Source organism: Solea senegalensis, linkage group LG11 (genome assembly GCF_019176455.1).
Source record: "Solea senegalensis isolate Sse05_10M linkage group LG11, IFAPA_SoseM_1, whole genome shotgun sequence".
Lineage (NCBI taxonomy): Eukaryota > Metazoa > Chordata > Actinopteri > Pleuronectiformes > Soleidae > Solea > Solea senegalensis.
Window position 1 is genome coordinate 17,279,908 of NC_058031.1, and position 21,320 is coordinate 17,301,227.

The window sequence follows — 21,320 nt, forward strand, 5'->3', positions numbered from 1 at the left end:
ATTATAAGAAAGCATTCACGCTCAGACGTTTGCAGTGTGTGTGGTTGGGTGTGTGCGTGTTTGTGCATGTGTCGTTTGGATTATGTCTTAGCATTTCTGCTCTTTTACGTCTTAACCTTTCTTGTCTTTGATTCCTAGTGACACAAGTCAAAGGCCAATTGGCTGGGATCACAGGTCATGACCCTTGCTGACCCTGCTGTCGGCTTGACGCTTATAAGATTGGCTTCTTTCACCAGACACGTGTGTGTATAAGAGGTGTGTGTGTGTGTCTGTGTGTGTGTGAAAGTTTATGGTCACAACACATTTATTATATTCAATTTGAAATCTTGTAGAATCATAATAAATTGGAATCATTATACAAATCAAATAGACACCTAAGTATTGTGATGCAATCAAATTGTGACAAAAGCATCTCGTGGGAGCCCTAATCTACAGAATGACATTTATTGTGATGTTCTGACTACTTGAGGCTTGGTGTTTTGTTTTTTCTTCCACTTTGAATGCAAATTGACGGCAATGGGGACCTTAAAGTTATTTAAAAAAAAATCAATTCTAATCCAGAGTTTCCAAAAAGGCTGCAGGGATGGAGGACAGATTGCTACTAGGTCGATAAAGTTATCTCAAACTACCTCCGGTGAATACTAAAGAAAAATTCAACAAGACTTCTCAAAGCATTCATTCAGAAGGATTTTTTTTGTGATGTGTTAACATTCTGTTGAAGGAAGGCTGTGACAGATATGCTGCTGGCCACAGATGATGCTTTTTGTGTCTTGGAGCGCGTGTGTGTGTGTGTGTGTGTCATCATCTAAATGACTTTGATGTCTTGGAAAAACACTCCATTATTTCAAACTGCCCTCTGTGTGTAGATGAGTTGTATGTGTGTGAGAGAGAGAGAGAGAGCGATGGGGAGTGGGGGCAAGGCCAAGAGACACCCCCTCGACACACCACACACACATACACACGCCCTCACAAATTATGTCGGCATGGTCGCTGTTGCCAAGGCAACTGTCCCGAGAGTAAGGGTGGGGTGGGTGCAGCTGGTGTTTCGCGACAGAGTTAGGGGTGTGTTTGTGTGCACGCATGGTGGAGAAAAAGAATGTGTGTGTCATACTGTGAGGCATTCATCACTCATTGTGAGGTCAAGATAGATGTTTGGAAATGAGTGGGGAAAAATATTCCAAAAAAAGAAAATCAGAGTTGTAACCAAAGGCAGACATGTGTCGATGTTGGTGGAGATCAGTGTAAAACTAAATTTGTCTCAGGTCTGAACATGTGTGACTGTGTGTGTGTGTGGGGGGGGACCATTTGTGGCATCATCACTGATGTTTTCAGGACCAGTAGTCCTCATTGAGACCAAAAGCTGGTCCTAATGAGGCAGAACCTAATTTCTGAGGAAAGCTAAGATTTGAATTGTGGTTAGGTTAAGATTAGAGTTGGATATGTGTGTTGACAGCGCCAGTTTCAGTTCCCTGTAATAGATCTGGGTGTCACTGCCCTCCTGCTATAATGCTGATTTAATGCGCTCTGAAGTGAGGATGTGAGCTGGATTTATCTCAGCCTGACTGAAGCAATAGGATCTTGTGAAATGAACAGATGCCGAACCGTCGCTGGTGTTTCCACTGCAGAGGTGGTTTCACATTCAATTAAGCTGAGCTTTTCACTTTATATTGAATTAAGCAAGGTCATACCGCTCTTGTGGCTCGCACCCTGAATGTAATTCAAATGAAGTGCTGGATGTTTGAGTAGGCAAAGCGCGGCATGAATTCCACCAAGGCTAGAGTGAGGCTCTCAGGCACTCCGAGACAGTGGAAGTGGTCGGGCTGTAGTTATTTGAATGCGGAAAACATGATATGCTTGGAATTTAAGTGCTGTCAAAACAAGGTTAGCAGACAGACGGCAGAACTGGCCATTACATTATTGCTTAAAAAGAGTTGAATGATTTTGTGTTTACTTGCACTTAAGCTGTGTGTTTTGCAGAGAGCAAGGAGTAGACTCTCAACAATTAGGGAAAAATGAAAAACAGAAAACACAACCTCATTTCAAAGCATGGATCCTCGTCATGACAGATTCCATAGCAGGAAGAGTGCAGGTGTTGTTGATGTGCTTCTGTTACAGTTCATTTCTAACGTGTGAGTATAGTAAGTCTGCTAGACTCACATCTACAACATTTATTTGGACAAAGCACCACAATTTAATCATTCCTTCTTTGTCAGACGATAAAGCAGAGATGTGGCCTTTACCACAATCTTTCTGTGCAGTGTTTTTCACTGCTGCTGTAGAATTGTTCAGGAAGAAGCTCGACATGAATAGTGTGTGCCCGAGGGCGACCAAATCATAAGCCTTGCTCAAACCAAGAAGAAAATTCATGATTTTATTGAATTTATTGTGCTGCCGATGCACCCACTGTGACTAATGAAGCCGAGATCAGTGTGAAGCGAAACAATTTACCTCTCTGACCGCTTTCTGAATACACCCAGTGGGTAATGAGCAGAGATTTCCCACTGAGCCGAAGCATAACTTTCTTCTGTCTGCCTTTAGTGTGCAGAACTTCACTTTCCTGCTGTGACTGTCACTCTGTTTCAGGTTATCTCTCCGTTTTCATTGAGTCTCATCTTCCTCTCTTTTTTTCCTCCACTCATTTCCTTTCTGCTCATCCATCTCTTGTCTTGTTTTTTCACCTGACTGTCTGCATGTTTCTGTCTCATTTCTGTCTCTAGTATCGACCCCTCCCTCCTCTTCCACTTTGTCAACCTGATTTCTAAGCTTTTGTGTGTGTGTGTGTGTGTGTGTGTGTGTGTGTGTGTGTGTGTGTGTGTGTGTGTGTGTGTGTGTGCGCGTCCATGACTCTGCCACCATTTCCCTCCCCTGCTCATTTATTCATCCATCAACCAGCAAATCATCATTTTTCAGTCATCATATAATTGTTTTTTTCTCACTCTCATCTCACCCTTTACCCTCCTTTTTCATTTGCCTTTGTTACCCTTCTTCTCTTCTGTCTGCCCCTCATTTTCTATCCATCATTTTCAGGACACAACAGTTATCTATCACACTCCTCTTCCAGTTGGTTTCACTTCCTCCTTGATCCACCCATATGCCCATCACTCCCCCCCTCCCTCTCACTGCAACATGGTTTTCACAGACACTCCCTCATCGACCCAATCCCCACCTGTCATTTTCTCCACTCCCTTTCTTCTCGCTTATCCTCATCATCAGCCATCAATATTTATTTATTTCCTCCATCCATTTTTCTTTCATTGCGATTGTCTACTTTCCCTCTTGTCCTCCGCCTCCTCCTCTGTCTATCATCGTGTCAAGTTTTGACATTTTTCCTTTTCTCATCTAGTTATCTGTCATCTCCCATCAGACCATTTTCATCTAGCTGTCACTTTGCAGTGTCACTTTTCTCATATTCTCATCCTCCCCCTCCTTCCTCTATTTTTGACTTTATCTCTCTGTGTTGTTTTACCCAGGCTCACTCCCGTTTAGTTCATACCTTACGTTCACAGTGAAAAACAGATAGATATTCACTTGTGAACAACAGGTGATGTTTAAATTGTGTTGTGGATATTTGATGCATTTTAATGTTGTGGTATTTTGTGTTGTGTGGCTGTTGTCTACATCTCTCTAGCAGAGATGTAGTTCTGTGCTTCCTGCCCAGAGACGACCTGGGCTTATAGCTGAGTCTGGTGCTGCAACAAAGCGGCAACTAAACAAACAAATAAATGTGCAGTCACTTTGTTTTGTCCTGTGCTCTCTGCACATGGTGCATATTGGCAAATATGATGATCACATGATGTTATTGTGGTCATGTAAATGATACTCCTTGTACCTGAAATCCTTCAGTTTTCATTTCTATGTGTAACAACAGACTGACCATGAGTCACACTCGGTGCTGTGCGTAGACATTGAAAAAGCCTTACACTGTCACTGACACTGTGTAATGCCTTATTTAAATCTATACGGGGGTGATAGCTGCAGGATGAAGTAGCTCGCATGTCCTTCTACCCAACTACATCTTACAGTTTTTCCCTGTGAGATGCCAAGGTGTTCCCAGATCAGGCAGCATACCTAATTCCCTCAGTTTGCTCAGGGTCTTCTTGAGGATTTCCCTATAGTTGGACGTGCCCAGAATACTTCCATTGAGAGGGTTCTGGTAATTCATCATTTTCAAATGCATCTGTTTAACGGAAGGGTTTTCCCTGGCACTTCAATACAACACAGTTTCCTTGGCACTTGGAGTGTTCTTGGGGTCACATCCTCATTAACTCTTTCATTATGTGTTTTGGCATTATGCTTGGCTGTTAGAGTATAGACTAGATTGGAACTGTCATCACAGGGCATTCACAAAGGCATTCTCAATCTCACCAAAGTTTCTTAATATTCGTGTCATGTTCTTTCTGGTAATTTTGTATCGGGGAGTGAATTTACCTAGTTCTCACTTAATCTGACAAGTGTTAACTTTGAGGTAATTGACACAAATATTCTCTGGGTGAATATCGCCTCTTTCTCACCGTCTCTTATCATCTTTTCAGGCTCTTTCTCAGTGTCTCATCCAGTCTTTCAGATTGCTCTTAGGGATCTCAGCAGTGTCCCACTTCTCTTCGCAACCATTAAGATATTTTTATTTTCCTTCTCTTCCCCTCGGTGTTCACTTCCCCTCACATTGAATTTGTCTTGAAGTCCACACGTCTTTTCATAAACCACATCCTAACATTCTCCTTCCTATTAAGCCCATGTGTCTGCTAATGTGATGCATACTGTGGGATATAAAGAGCAGATACAGTGTAGTGTTGAAGGTATTCACAGTCGTCCATCACTTTTAGACTTAGATCCCACATCTGCTGCCATTTGCGGGCAGTTTTAGACGATGCCACGTGTTTTTCCGCACAGGAACAAAATTGAAAGAGTAAAGTGCACTCACACATACACAGATATCAGCAAACAAGTTTAAGTAATTCATGGATATAGATGTGTGAGTTGGGCTTTGTAGGTTCATAAATGTGGTTGGTAATTAAAAAAATGTGTCTTTTCAATATGAATTGCACTTTAGAATCCCTCAAACTTCAGCAGAAATCTGATGTACGTAGTGTTGCAAATTTACTCCGGCGTGAACAAATGGGTTGAATGATTGGTTTGTACAGAAACCACCCAAGCTAGAAATTCATCCCCTCGTAATACAGTATGCAATATTAACCAGATTATATTCTGTGTGATGCAGTTAAAGTTCTTTGTCAGCTCACAGTCGGCTGCATAAAGAAACGCTCTGTGTGGTTGAGAGGTGTAATCCATCACTGCAGAGGAAGAATCACCACATGAGTGGCTGCTATTTGTCGTGCTTGGCAATACTGATACATCCCTTTTGTATCATTTGGTATAAGACTATATAGAATCAATGGCCAGGTTTCTTTACAACATCATACTGTAAGTAGTTTGCTGTATTTATTTATTGCTCATTTGTTTTTATGTACATCTGTACCACTGACAATTGTTAGTCGATGCCCAGTCCAATCCACTGCCAATATGAAAGTTTCTATCGCATTAATTGCGCCATAGGCTACGATGCTGTCACTGCACAAAGCCTCTTGACTCCGCTATCAGAAGCTGAGTTTTCATAGTTTTCATAGTTTATATGTACACTGTGTGTATCGTTTACACTGTGCAAGATCATTTTCAGTGAAAACATTTTGTAATGTGTGCACTCGTTACCTGTGTTTCCAGATTTCCTTGTAATCGTAAAATCTCTGCAGTCTGGAGATGTAGTTCATCTAAAGTGTGACTGTCTGTGTTTGTTTATCAACAAAAGATACATTGTGGATTATTTATTTTGACTCGAGCATACTGTCTGTCTGTGTGTGTGTGTGTGTGTGTGTGTGTGTGTGTGCACACGCATGTTTGATAGATACTGAAAGTGTGGCAATGTTGGTCTTTGCCATTTTATCTGATTGTTTGTTGTCCTTAAAAAACTTTTTGACATTTCATAAAAGGAAGGATTATAGACGGCAATGATTGCTACTTCTAAATTCATTTCTGCATTTATTGTCGTTCCTTTTACCCTTTGTGTTTTAAACAAATTGTCTAACCTGGCATTAAGATCAGAATCATGGTAACACTTAACAATAAGGGCACATTAATTTTCATTACCTAATGCTGTTATAAGCAGTTCATTAATGTTTTGACTAACCATTTTTATGTTATTCAGGTTAATGAAGTTATTGATGTATCTATTACTCAAGAGTTTATAACTGTTAACTAACTGTATTTTAGTTAATATTAAATGTTGGAATGAGCATTACTTAGCCAAATCTAAGTATTTGTTGACCTTTATTTCCCATTATTAATGTAAACAATGGCCCTTATTGTAAAGAGGGCAACTGTGTTGTTACTGAAGGGTCACAAGCAGCATTAATAAAGACCAACAATGTTTAATACATGGTAAATCCGGCTCATGTAAGGCTTATTTATGATGCTTAAGTATTGGTAAGTGATATATGACCCACTTTACCCACTTTTTCATTACTACAGGTAAACAATGGTTAATGAATGCTTTATTGTAGTTAATTAATGCTTATTCAGTACTCCCATAAGCAATGACAGTTATAACTGTGTTAACTGATATCACCAGTTGCTTTATAAACCCTTGAATACCCTATGAATTAATACCTTAATTAACATTATTAAATGTTTAGTTAGTAAAGAGTTATGTAAATTCTTATTGCAGCATTTAATAGTCTTCCCCCATCATGTGTTATTTTACAAATTAAACCAGATAATAGAGGGCTTTAGAGGTTTAGAATGTATATTTTTAAACTTTGGAGGGAGCCAAGCTGATGTTTGTTTCTCGTTAAATCCTAATTTTGTCACAGGGCCTTTACTGATTTCCCCTTCTTTTATTGCACACATGTTTTTATTATATTTAGTTTTATTGGTTGCATTTATTATCCCTCTCTGCCTTTCATCGGTTGCCCTGTTGGTTGTTTGTTGTTTTGTGTTTCAGTGTTTCTACTAAATTTGTATATGCATGGCAGACTATTGCAACTCGATTAAAAATATAAATCATCACAATCAAATTTTGTGTGTACCTTAAAGTTTCTGGCTATTTTTATTGTCATTTCTGTAACATCTAACATTATTTCCAATACCTAAACCACAATATTCTTTTTATGAGTGTTTTATTGGAAACATATACATATACACATAAATCTTAAGAATATGCTGCAGAATATTCCGCTAAATTATTTGGCAACCCCAAACAAATCTCCCACAACCCATTTGTGGGTTCCAACCCAGTCTCTGGGAATGAATGATTTACGTACATGTAACTCTCATTTTTATGAAGCATTTCTAACATTGCTTTCGGAAAGTGCTCTGTAAATTAAGATTATCATCATTATTATAATTATTACATGACCATGACAAATATTTTCATCTAATTCTTTGTAAGAAGGTTATTAAGTTTTTTTTAATCCATAATGTTGAACTGTTCCTTTAAAAGTCCAGTAATGGATCATGGATTCTGTGTTTAGTCATATTTTGCTCACATAGTTTTTACAAAAATGAAACTGTATTCTCCTCTTTTGTCAGAGCTGATTCAGAATGGCCGCCTGCTGACGCTGCCCCTAGTGGCCGGTGACCTACACTCCTTGGTTCCCGATGAAGACGGGAGGCATCTGTATGTGGCCATGAAAGATAACCTGCTGTCTACCAGCCTGGACGACATAACACAGAACCCACGCAAGGTCAGCAGTGGAGAACGCACGCACGCACATACATTATACTTACATACCATCTGAGGCAAGGTACGATACAGACGTACAGCAGACGTATACAAAGCACACAGTTTAATGTCAGTACATTCAGGCCATGGATATGTGAAAAGAGAGTTGAAGTTCCCGCCTTCAAAAAGACTACAGAAACACAACTGAAAATGTAATAGTAAATGAATTTTCTGTGACCTATATTTATATATAGTATGTCAGTCATGTTTTATATCATATCCACATCTTAAACTGTATCAGACAGAGGCATGAAGTGTCCAGTCAACGCTGCTCATCCAGATTCAGCTGGTCAAGTTCCTGCCCAGTGAATGTTGCTCTAATGATGCTGAGATCATAGTTCAAGTCGCCATGGACCACTGTCTCCAGTGTTACATCTTGACACGACTAACGTTATCAGTGTAGCAGAGCCCATTTGCTCAAGGAAACACAACTTTGAGATGGATATGAACATGAATCTGGGTGGAAACTAGGGATATCTCAATCCGTAAACTCAAGTTTCAAAGCCGATCTGGGGATTAAATTAACTGAATTGAGATTGTGATCACCCCAATTGCCTCTCCACCGTCTTATAATTTCCACATGTGCTGTCTGTCAGCTACTTCAGTGAGCAAGTCCTTCATGTAGGTCGGCTGTAGACACTAGCAGGGCTTTATTCGGAGCAGACTCCTATTATAATTTATTCATATTACTTGTGCTGGATATAACTAGTCGTATTTTAATACAATGATTAATTCTGATCCACTCTGCTCTGTCTTCTCTGCCTGGTTTACTGTGCCACACATACAGTACATGCCTCACAGGGGACCAAACGGATGAATTTTATTGAACTGATCTTTATCTAGGTTATCTAGTTATGTAGATGAATAAAAGTATATACTCAGGACTCCAGTTTCAAATCAATCTACTTGTTTCCAAAAAGCTCAAGAAAACTTGAAAGATGAAGGGTTACGGGTCTTTTGACATTATTGTGCTGCAGCTGCAACACAATATCCTGACAGCCAGACAGACACAGTGACAGTCTGTCAGCCAGACAGGTTGAGTTCAGGGTCACAGCAAGGGCAGTGACAGTGCTGTTTCTTCATAACTCTGCTCTGCCAGATCAAATCAATACCATCATCCTCAGACGTACAGGCAGGCTATTACAGAGCCAAACAGGTAAGGAAGCAGACAAACAGGCAGTGGAACAGACAGACAGAGAGACAGCAGTCAAGCTGGCCTGCCACCCACTCAGCCAGGCAGTCGGCCAACAAAAGGATAGATAGTCACCGTGGAATCATAACTCAGTTCTGTGCAAGCTGTAAAGTTATATATTTGTACATACAGTATTTATAGTCTGTTTATATCGTCCCAGCTTGCGTGCAGTTTTTTTTTCTCTCATGGTGTTAAAATCACTCATGGTGCCATGTTCTCCACATTTCTGTTTATTTTCTCTGCTGCCAACATCCAGAGCTTCTTATCAGTGCTGCTCAAGACCATGTGAAGCCCAGTTTCATTTATGTTATTGTCTCACAACCGAACGAACCAAACACACACTGACGTTTACACAGTGTATATATACACAATCTTACTGGCTCGGTAAAAGCAGTTTTGGCACAGGGAGATGAGCATGTCCATCCCAGTTTGCGGCAGAGCGCCGCAGCTGACGCGTTTGTCGTCAGTCATCATTTTCTTTGATCAGGCTAAAAGCCTACAAGAAATTCCTTCTGAGTGAGTCGACGGCTGGAAACCCACATTAAACAAAGGGTCACTAAGGGTTTGAGTGTGTGTGGCTTTTCATTGCAGATGTGTTTATCTTTATTCATTCTCACTTCTGTTATAAGTTAATCACACGACTGTTAACTGTACAGAAATTCTCCGTGTGTGTGTGTTGTTTAAACTGACAGCCAGCATGCCTTTCACTCAGGTGTATATTTCCATCAACCATAGTCTTTACTTGGTGAGAATCCTTTAGTGGTGGTCCACACTCCTGTCATTTGGTATTTGGAGATAAGGGGGAACATGGTCTCTAATCTAATCTGATCATCTTTGCTCTGCACTGCTCTCTGCAGGAATGACTACAACAGGGAATGATTACTGGCCATCCACAAATTGCTTCCCGGAGGCATCATCATTTGTTATTAATCATATCCCGAGAGCCAATGTCACATTTTCTAAATTAAAGCAAATTAACGTAAAAAAAAAAGCATAAAAGAGAGTCCTGCACTTTGATAAAAAGTTGTCCTTTATTCTGCTGAAACTTTGCTGGTTTCCTTCTCAAAATGACGTGTTCTACAGCAAAAAGAGAGAAGTTCATGTTCCTCAGAAACCACAGTTATGTGTTACGTAGAGATAAGTGGGAATGATCACTTATCATATTGAGTCCATCTCTGCTCCACCATTGTGGTCCCTGGGGGAATAACTGACTCAAGGAAATATTTAGATTAGTCATGTCACTGCCATCTGACACTAAGCCTCACTTCCGTTCCGTCTCTCTCCCTCTCTTCTTAACTTCGGTCCACTGGTGAAGTTATCTATTTTCCTGATTACAGCTGAATCTGTCACACACCCAAACTTAAACAGGCTCGAAACAAATTGGACCTGATCCAGAAATAACCTGTGAATTTTATTCAGCCACAGTGATTTAAAACTGTTTAAAAAAAATGGATGAACATGTGGTACTTTGTATTTTCTACCTCTTTTCTGTTTCAGGACTTCATACAAAGTTTAATTATGTTAACTGCCCATTAACCATACCATACCAGAGAAACAGTCCCCACTGAGTTGGTAACACTCTCTCCTACATTGCACAGATTGGAAGAACTCTATTTTGGACCATATGTTAATTTAATTCCTTGGCAGTGGTTCACATGACAAAGAGCCCACACACAATGTAAATGCATGAATATTATAAGCAACAAGACATAAGGCATCTTTACAGATTTTTTGCGTTTTCCCTTCATCGCTAGAGTTTGTGCTCTTCTGATATAGAAGAGAAAACATCTGATTAATCTCATGTCCTGTCAAGTCCAATTTTACAATTTAAATGACATTAAACCGAAAATCTGACACCACTGAGAAAACAATTGAAGAAACATGAGCTCAATGTTCTTGGTCACCAGTAAATTCCATCATCAACATGGAGTTTCCAAATAAGAAGCCCCAATTAATCATGGAAATATACTGTTATGAATAACAGACTTGGTGTAATTAGGATACAAAGTTTTTTTTACAGTTCTGATGCGTCAGGGTTTATCAATAAACCGAACACTCCCAACACAGAGTCAGTTTACCACCACACCGCCAACTCAAGATTGTCTTTGATACCACAAATTACATGTGAAGATGACAGATGATGACACTGGACACCCTTTAAAATGGGAGGAGAAGCACCCACTGTGATCTTCTGCTTCTGTAGTCCATGTTCTTCAAGGTGTTGTGTGTGTGTTCAGAAATAGTCTTCTGCATACTTTGTTTGTAATGAGTGGTTATTTGAGTTACCGTTGCTTCAACGAGGCATTTTTCTGAACTAGTCAGACCAACCTGACTGGCACCGTCATGCATGCCGTGTTCAAATTCACTTCAATCATCCTTCTTCCGCATTCTGCTGTCATTGGCTGGTTAGGTATTTGTATTCACAAGCAGGTGAACAGCTGAGCCTAATACATTGACCCGTGTCGTTCAGCTAACTTTATCAAGGGTCAACAATTATTTAAGCAAATGCACTAGAATTTATTGCCACGACATGAAAGCATCAATGTGTATAATGTTTATAAGTAAACACATTTAACTGAGAACTACTGCTACATCTATATAGTTAAAGCAACAAATAAAACATATCTAGCCATATGATTGAATCACACTTCTGAATTATCTGGACACTGTCTCACAAAAATGCTGATATGCCACATCACATGATACGATATGAAGTGAAGGTAGTCGATCACAGCTTGAACAAAACCATACCATACCAATTAGTAAAATCACATTATGGATAATATTTAAATAATTTGTGTCTACGTTTATAGTGTTTCAAAAAATAAATGACCCAAATGACTCTATAAAGTAACAACAGTTGTTGTATTGAGGTGCATTTCATGGCCAGTATCAGTGCTGATTGAGCAGCTTGAGGACATAATGATGTTTTTGATTTCTTCTCACTGATGCTGCATCGCTCTTCAGCTATTACATAAGAGGCATTAAACTCTCCCTCTTCACCTCCTGCCCTCTTCCTTCCAGATGAGTCATGCTCTGCTGTCTCTCTGTGCCTTACTTCCTCGTAAAGCACCTGTCAATGCTAAAAGCCGTTTATCGGAAATGTAGTGCAAGCAATAATGAAAAAAAAAGTTTTAAAATCTCTCTCTTTGTTTCTTTCTCTCCCTCTTTGTTTTCTTTATCTCTCTCACTCTCTGCAGCTGTACTGGCCAGCCAGTCCGGACCGTGTCCAAGAATGTCTCATGGCTGGGAAGGATCTAGAGGTGATTCAAGGCTCACACACACACACACACACACACACACACATTCAAATACACACACATACAGGTAGTGCACTAGCAACTCTGTGTATGAATTACAAATGGCAGCCGATCACTTCTAAAATCCCACTGGGAATAAAGGGGATCAGTGGTTTAAAGCTCAGGTTATATCAACTTCTTGCTCACTGCCTGGTGCAATGTTAGACCACAAGGAACTCCTTGTCAATAAGCAAGACAGTCGCACGTTAGATTGCAATCTGGAGCAAAACTACATTTGAATGAATTCCTTTTGGAACAATGAACAAACGGATGCTGGCAAGCACATCGAGATTCAGGTAAGCTACCTTTATTCAGACAACGAATGACAAGTACAGGACAAAAATGGACAGACTTTGACAGGGGAAGAAAAGACAAACATATGATGCTCCCCGGGATAAGTTGGAATCCGTCAAATCCAAGATATAAGGATACTCATCTTTGTTTAAATCCAGTGTAGCTGGAGATCGCAGCGTAATCTACTACTCTGATATAATCATGCAGGTCATTTTGATTACCTTACAGTAATTCGGTGAAATTCAGTGTGGCTCCCTTTTAAATTTCCTGGTGATTTCAATTAAACCAGTTAATATAAAACAACCACTACCTTAAAAGAAAGTAATAAAACTATGATTCCAAAATACTCATACATGAATCCTCCATTAAGTTGTTTTTGTCTGTGTCTTTCTCTGAACAGTTGGAGTGTGCCAACTTCCTGCGAGTTCTGCAGCCTTTTAACCAGACTCACCTGTATGTGTGTGGCACTGGGGCCTTCAACCCACGCTGTGCTTTCATAGCGACCAGCATCTTCCAACGGGTATTTCTCCAAACACACTTTTCTGCAGCCACTTAATTAGGTAGACAGTGGTCATTTAATTTCATGCAGTGAGCTGTCTTGTGAAGCCATGTTTCTACAGCAGCCTGAATTAACTAATCAACCAGAGCATGTGTTTCCCATTTTGAAGCAGAAGCTTACCACGCAGATGAAGGAGAACAGTTCAAAAGCTTGAACAAAATCATACAGGCACTCTAGGTGTGAAGTTTGTGCCCCAAATTAATTATATTTTAATGCATAATGGTTTTTATAACCTACCGCATAGAAGTGTTTTCAGTGAATGTAACCGCTGCTTGTAAACAACTCACTTGCAAGCTGTTGCCAAGCTTTCTCAGATGTATGACAATGCAATACATACAAACCAAAGTGAAACAAGTGAAGTAAATGTCATGATTAAGAAGAGAAAGTGGAGTTGACTCCAGAGCACACTGATGTTCCTGCCACCCACTCTTCTGTGTGTGTGTGTGTGTTCTGCCTTCCAGCTCCAGCCCCCATTCCCAGGCCTATCAGCAGCTGAAATATCATATGTGTGGTGTCTGCCCCTATTCCCTCATATCTACCGTGGTTTACCCTGTGCCATCTGCGTGTTATATACACGGTGTTCCTTTTGTCTTTGCGGCTGCTATCAGGGGATGACTGGACACTGTAGAATTTTTTATTTGACATTTTATGTCAAAAACACTGTAAATGCAATTATGGTGTGTCACACGTGTACCACACTGATAAACAGATCATTTGCCATCATCGAGACACATGTGGGTTATTCACGTGTCAGGAATCGGTCAATGGTGTTAAAGTGTGTGTGTGTGTACATGTCTGTTGAGTTTAGAGTTAGAGTTAGGCATCTAGTTGTAATAGTTAAGGTTGTCTATGAGTGACCTCTCTAAGAATGCATTTCAAGTATGTGTGTGTGAGCTGACACTAATTCCATGAAAGCGTGTGTGAGATCGGAGCAGAGGTTCAGCCGTAGAGAAGCTGGTGGTGGTGTCTGTAAGATTGGCCTTCACACATTTTAAAATCCCTCCACTTAGTCTGATTACCCTCGGTTGGCTGCCCACTCTCTGCCCACTCTGTCTGCATGTGTGTGTATGAGAGTGAGAGGGAAAGAGATGATGCCTGTGGTAGGTTGGTTCAGTTGATTGAAATTGTTTTTCTGCCCATTTGACAGAATTGTTGGATAAATAAAATAATACACAGAAATTAAAGTCACAACCCCTTTTCCGAAATTCAATTCTTGTCTTGTAACAGACAGCTGATTTCTGTCCTTGTTTCTGTTGCCAGTCAGAGCACCAGACTCTCTCCTACAGCCAGACAGAGTGTGGGAAGGGGAAATGTCCGTATGATCCATTCCAGAAAACAGCCTCCGCTGTTGTTGGTAAGTTGACCTCTTGTTTCCTGTTATCAGTTTACATCACAGGAATATTTAGAGTTTGTGGTTGTTTAGTAAGGTGTGGATGTTGGTACATTCCAGTTTCTCACGAGAAAATCTGAGATCCGAACGTGTGTCACCTCGTAGTGTAGTGTACAAGTATGAAAGCTATCTTTTTTGCTCTGTGTTTTGACTTGCGTCAAAAAATGTTGGTTCTTCTGTGAAGATGGAGAGCTGTATGCTGGAATCACCTCAGACTTCATGAGCAGGGACTCTGCCTTCTTCCGTAGTCTCGGCAGTCGTCACGTCATCCGCACTGAGCAGTATGACTCCACCTGGCTGCAGAGTAAGTGAAAGAAAAACAATCCTCTTCTTCTTGATTTTTGACTGGTGCATGCAAACCTTTAAACATGACCTCACACATGGTTGTTTGTCTTGGTATGTCTGTTTACATTAGAATGTGTTGTTTCTTTTCACCTGTCACCAACCAAAATGCTAGCAGTCAAACAAACAGCTCAGATTGATGAAGTAAAAAAAGTCAAATTATCCACTATTATTATCACCATCCTTCTTGTTTTGTTAACTTAATATGCTGAACTAAGCAGAATATCTTATGCTCAAAACCAGCATCTCATGAACCATGCCCTGCAACCCCGGTTGGTGTTTTATCAGGCCAATGTTTTGACGTCTGCTACTGATAATAACAAGATACATGTTGACTTTCTCTGCTATACCGAAAGTCAGTTGTACCTCAGTCGTCCCTTTGCGCTATCTCCATTCTTTGCACATTCTCACATGCATGTTACGTGCCTATCAGCTGAGAGGCTGAGATGGACAACGTTACTGTTGATTTATATTTTACCCTCCCGTGTGTGTGTGTGTGTGCCTGTGCACATCTTTCTCTTGCCAGATGCCCAGTTTGTGCGGGTAGCGCCGCTGTCTGAAACTGATAACCCAGAGGATGATAAGGTCTACGTGTTCTTCACTGAGCGCGCTCAGGAAGCAGAAGGGGCTGCTGGGAAGGTGCTCTACTCCAGGGTGGCACGTGTGTGCAAGGTATGAGGCAGAGAGTTTGTAAGAGAGAGACGTGGTTCATGTGTTTGTGTTATAGCTATATCAGAAACTGTCTGCATGTGTTTACATACATGTCTGCCTGGACAGGTAGAGTTTGTACAGTGTGTGTGTATATGCCTGCTGAGGGGGGTTTACATAAATGTAAATTGGATGTTGTTCCAGCATGCTTGTATAGATAAGTCTGAGTTTTAGGCACTGTATATGTGTTCTGCTCCACTGTGATACTCTGTGAATGTTTGTACTTTATGACTCTTTGTGTGGATCTGTATAGACGTATGCATTTAAGATGGCATGTCTCCCTAAGATTCACATTTAAGACAACAATACAAAGACATGGCTGAGAGACTTATCTTTACGCATTGTAATATTGTTCATCTTTTTTCATTTTTGAATAGAATGACATCGGAGGCCAGAGGAGTTTGGTTAATAAGTGGAGCACTTTCCAGAAAGCTCGTATGGTGTGTTCAGTCCCTGGACCAGATGGTCTAGAGACACACTTCAACCAACTGCGTAAGTACACACACAAGCAAGGCATTACATTCACCACAGAAGTAATCACATCCAACAGGCCTCAACCACTCATCTCATCAACATCTGCAGCTCTACCACAAAACACTTAATAAACAAAGAACAGAGTTCAGAATCAGAGCCTGTGTGTGCCTGTACTTGTATTTGCTCTATCTTTAGGACCTTATCACGCATACACACTGACCTTTTTTAGAACTTATTGCTAAGATTTGACTTGGGGTTAAGGTTAAGGAGAAGGCTTTGGTTAGGCTGTCCACATGAAGTTAATGCTGTGTCCTAAGAAGAATAGCTGTGCAAACTTATGTGTGTATGTGTGTGTGTGTGTGAGAGAGAGAGAGAGGTTTATGAGGAGCAGAAACTTCTGGTTTAAATATTTTGAGGTGACACAGAGACTGAAGAATCTTAGAAGTGCTCAACCACAGGCTCAGTCTCTGTGTGTCTGTCTGCATCTGTGTCTGTGTCTGCATGTCTCCACTGTTACCACGGAGATCAACAGCTCTGATGGTCACCTTGGGTTCCTCTTCATGCCTCAGCCTTGGTAACCACAGCAACTGGCCCCAGCCTTAACATTCTGTTGCTGAGGTTTTGTTCAACATCAAGGACTGTATGTGTGTGCATATGTGTGTGAGTGAGTGTGTGTGTGTGTGTGTGTGTGTATGTGTGTTTGTGACAGGAGCAGGTCTGTGACAACATGAGCCTTTAATGAGTGAATTAGGGTTTGTTAGCCTCTGTCTGTGTTCTGTGTTTGTCAATCTGAACTCATATCTTTAGATGAATAACTCTGGTGCTAAACTCTTGGTCATGCGTATCCTCACACACATTATAAACATTTGTTTTACTAGAATAAGTGCCTTGAGATGAACCGTCTTATTTTCAAAGGTGTTCTCACACCATTAATAATTAACATGTTATTGTATGTCTATGAAGGTCAACCACCTGCCTCCAGGTGGTTTGTCAGATTTCTGTTGTAGGCTGCTCAGTGGCACAGCATTTAAAGAGGCTGATATTCTCGCAGAGTGTTCGGGGTCAAAGCTTTAAGGCTTTGCAGACTGCAGTTATGAGCTGTAAGATTTTTATCAGGATGGAGTCACACATGGTTTTCCAAGTGTGTTGCTTAATGTCGTGGTTTCACGTGATTCAGATAGTTCTTCTTTGAGATGGCACCATCAAATTCATAAACTAAACTAATCAAACAAAAACTTAAAGGAAAGACCAATCAGCTGTAAACGTTTCTGTCTGGATTACTGTAAAAAAAACTTGGACTAGGACATCAGCTTGCTGGAGTACCACTTTGCTGAGTGTGACTTTACAGCAGCAAAGATCTACAGTTCTACATTGGGGGTTTTGTCATTATATGAGTTAAGACTACACGACTCACAGTTGATTTTGGGTGTCCCACGTTAGATGAACAGGAGAAAACCTCACTAGTGTCTTTGGTGTCCTGAACACATGTGGTCATGAAACACGTGCCAAAAGTGAAAAAACTGGACTTTGGCTAATGGATGACTTGCTCCAAACCACATTTGGGGTTCTTGCTGTTGTGCAACCATTCAAAAACAGAAAGAGCTTTGTGGAGATGGGACTTGTTTTTGTAAACTTTAGTCTTTCAGAATAAACAGCATGACTCCTCTTAGCTGAACACACACAGAGCTGTTAATGCACATTCTCAAGCTTCAGCCCGTCTGAGGGACAGTTCTGACTTGTCGGGAGCGTAAACATTTCTGGCCAGCATTCCCGTGGCCACATTTTACAAATCTGATAAGGGTGCGTACAAATTTGTTTGTGAACTCTCTTTAGCAGAACACACACTCATTCAAAACCACAAGCCCATATACAGCAGATTAATCCATCAGGTTAAGAATGCTGTCAGTGTTGTGTTTATGCCATGCTCTGTCACACAGAAACCTTGACACTCTGCGGGTCCCTTTAAACGGCAAAGCAGTGAATCCCACCAGGCTCTGTGTGTGTATGTGTACTTGTATTTGTTACCTTGTCAAGAACAGGAGTCCTCCTGGAGACCAAAACCTGGTCCTGATGAAGCAGAACCTCATCTCTGACAATTATATGTTTAAGTTTAAGGCTAAGATTTGAGTCATGGTTAGGTTAGTGTTAACAGGTTATGTTAAGTTTAGGGATAACCGTTTTTTAGCGCTGTCCAAATGAATAGAAGTCAATGCAGTGTCCTAAGAAGAGTAGCTGCACAAACCTGTATGTGTGGTTGTGTCTTTGTGTGTATTCTGTAAGTATTTAGGTTCAGGTGTAGATTTAGTTCAGCTGTGACTGTGTTGCTGCTTTAACAGGTGAAACAAATGTGGGGCAGATCCATTTTAGACTGCACAAACAACCATAGAGGTCACAATTTGACAAAGAATTTTAAGTAAACACTTTACACAAGAACTCTAATTCTTGTATCGCAATATTCTCAAACCAAACATAAGTAATCCCAGTAGGCGTGGGAGATAAAATGATGACAAAGATTATTACAATTACAGTTGCAAGATCATAAAAGCCTAATCCTCATGCATTGAACACATTGACTTTTAATCTTTTGCTGACCTTAAAGAAACTTAAAAAAACTATTTTTGTTCCAGTTCTCATTGAATGATCAATTTTCAATAATTTTAACATTTATCGCCATATCAAGCAGGCCATTCTCATACTATCCTTTGAAGCACTGTCATGCAATGTAGACCTGATCACACCTATGATCGACTGACCTGTGTGGTGTCCTCTTCCTCTTTCTGTGCTTAACAAACCCTGTGTTGGGTTGTTAAATATGGAGAACTTGCATGGCTTTTTGATTTCAACAACACTTGTTTTGATCGGAGCATCGGGTGCATGATTGCCTCATGGAATGACTCATGGGAGAGACTTGCTTTGAAGTTATTGTTCAGGAACGTTTGGGCCATGTTCATACAGCGAGCTGTAAATGTGTCTGGCTTTAGTTATCGACGGCGCTTGCGTAAAGTTGTACACCAAGCCTCATCAACCACAATTAAGAGGCGAGTGGAAGTGATTCATCTTCATCTGGAGAAAAGTTCAACTCGGAGGAACGGTTCACTGCTGTTTACTGCTGCTGTGCATTGTGGTCATTGTTGCTGTTGTGGGTGGGCATGCTTTGAGGTTAAAGAGTGGGAAACAACAGTGCTCTATGGCCGGACTCAGTACTAAGACTCAGGAGACAATTCTTTTTTTTTTATCATATTTTAATAAATTTCAGTGTCGCAGACATAAGACAGTACCCGTCACATATACTGTACATGTCACATTGTGTACTACTTGTGTTGGAAAAGAAGGGAGGTTGGGGAACCACAAAGACTTTGATAGACAAACCATAAGACGGCAAAGGAAGGATAAAGTATTCATATGATGCTGTTACAGAGGAAACAAAAATAAGACCATGATGAGACCAGGGTTTTCTTTGTCCTGTTATGTTTCTTTTTCACTGCCTCAAGATAGCAATTCACTGGACCACACCTTTTTTAAGACAGATTCATTATTGGGCATTTATTTATTGTTTGGTAAAACAACTGTATCAGTCTTTCATGTTGTATATGAGATGGATATACTGTATTTATAAAATACTTTAAAGTTTAAACCACAGATTATGGAGATACAGTCAAAGTACCAATTGTTACTGCTACTAATGTCCAGAGCATACAGAGGTGGTTTGAGAACTCACTTTTCCACATTCCCAAGCTCCTTGTATTGTTTCTCTCTCTGCGACACTCGCACACAAACACACTGACAATGGACACATTTGTACAATCATTGATATTGTCCATAGTCACTGATAATGGGATATTGTGCCTTAGTAGATGTTGCAGTTACCACAGATGGAACTGGAACCCACAATCCCTGGCTTAGGAGGCTGGTGCCTTATCCACTGAGTCACTGGGGATTGTGTAGGGGAAAACAGATAGACATATGAAATAATATCCCACCCAATGACTTATATTTTTGAGTAAAAGTTAATTTCACCTGCTGTCATTGCTGTGACTTTGTTTTAAGGCTTTTGTGTACTTAAGACTCATTACCCGAGGATGTCTGTTAGAAGGACAACCGCTTTGATCTTTAATTATAGATTTATTGACACAAAGGGTTTAACACCTGAATAAGAAGATATGCTCCAGGCACTGGACAGCAGGTGTGACATTTTCAGGAAGATTGCTGCTTTATGGACAATTTATTTCTACCCACGTCTTTGTATTATCTAATTTAGTGAATAAAGTAGACTAAATAAATGTATGATAGGTCACCCCGTCCAATTAATGCAACAAATACATTTTCACTATTTTACTCATTGTATTTCAAGTGGGTATAAAAACATGTATTGTAAAGAAAATGAATCATGTTTTGACGCCTCCATTCAACCTTTTTAATCAATCATAGCTTGTGTGAAACTTGAAAGGAAACCCAGTGAATCAAAAGGAGAAAGAGAGGAGAGTGATAAAGGGGACGAGGGAGGAATGAGAGGGGCTACTTCCCATAGGAGGGAGGAGAAAAACAAAGAAGGACAAGTAAGACAAGAGCGTAGGTTAAAGCACAATGCATTGACCAGGGATTCGAGTCCAGGAAAATACACGCAGTGCTCCGATGAGGAGAAGGAGATGAAAAGATGTTATTGTTATTGTTCCCACACTGTGAGAGAGACGGTGGAGGAGGACAGGGAAGGAATAGCTGATTAAGAGGAGGACTGAGGTGGTATTTTGGCCAGAAAACAAATTCAGTTCAGTAATGCAGGGTGATGATGATGATGATGCAGTAAGGTAATGATGGAGGCAAATGAGCTCTGGTCAGAACACAGGTAGTATGAAAAAGGGAGAAAGGAATACATCAGATGTGGCTGATAAGATTAAAGGCTTTTTAAGCAGTAGCTTTAGCAGAATTATCCATTTGCAAATATAATATGCAAATATCTAGTACAGCTCCCCCCTACTATTACTTTTATATTCCCCCTGAGCTACACAACCTGAAAGTGACACCGGCAAGGATATAGATAGCAGAATAAGATCATTAATTGGTGCGGAGATCCTTGAAGAGAAAGCACAAAGGAAAAAAGTTTTGAAAGTAACAAAGACCTGACAGATCATCCACACACTCTTACATCTCTGACATATGTTAAAAAAATATATAATAATTTTCTGTACTAACAAGTTGTTCAGAGTAAAGTGTCACAATAGATGGAGAGAAATGAAGGAGGGGAGTGAGGAAACGCTTCAGGACACAGAAAAAGCCGTTCCTCTCAAGGA

At 40.4% G+C, this 21,320-nt stretch overlaps 1 protein-coding gene across 2 annotated transcripts in view; it reads left to right on the plus strand.

Annotated features, from left to right (window-relative positions):
- sema3h (sema domain, immunoglobulin domain (Ig), short basic domain, secreted, (semaphorin) 3H) overlaps positions 1-21,320 on the plus strand; it is a 53,601-nt gene that overhangs the window by 14,031 nt on the left and 18,250 nt on the right. For both annotated transcript variants that reach the window (XM_044038749.1, XM_044038750.1), the window contains exons 3-9: positions 7,582-7,736; positions 12,167-12,229; positions 12,960-13,079; positions 14,379-14,472; positions 14,693-14,812; positions 15,377-15,522; positions 15,936-16,050. In XM_044038749.1, the coding sequence (XP_043894684.1) occupies positions 7,582-7,736; positions 12,167-12,229; positions 12,960-13,079; positions 14,379-14,472; positions 14,693-14,812; positions 15,377-15,522; positions 15,936-16,050 (813 nt within the window). The remainder of the gene's footprint in view (positions 1-7,581; positions 7,737-12,166; positions 12,230-12,959; positions 13,080-14,378; positions 14,473-14,692; positions 14,813-15,376; positions 15,523-15,935; positions 16,051-21,320) is intronic.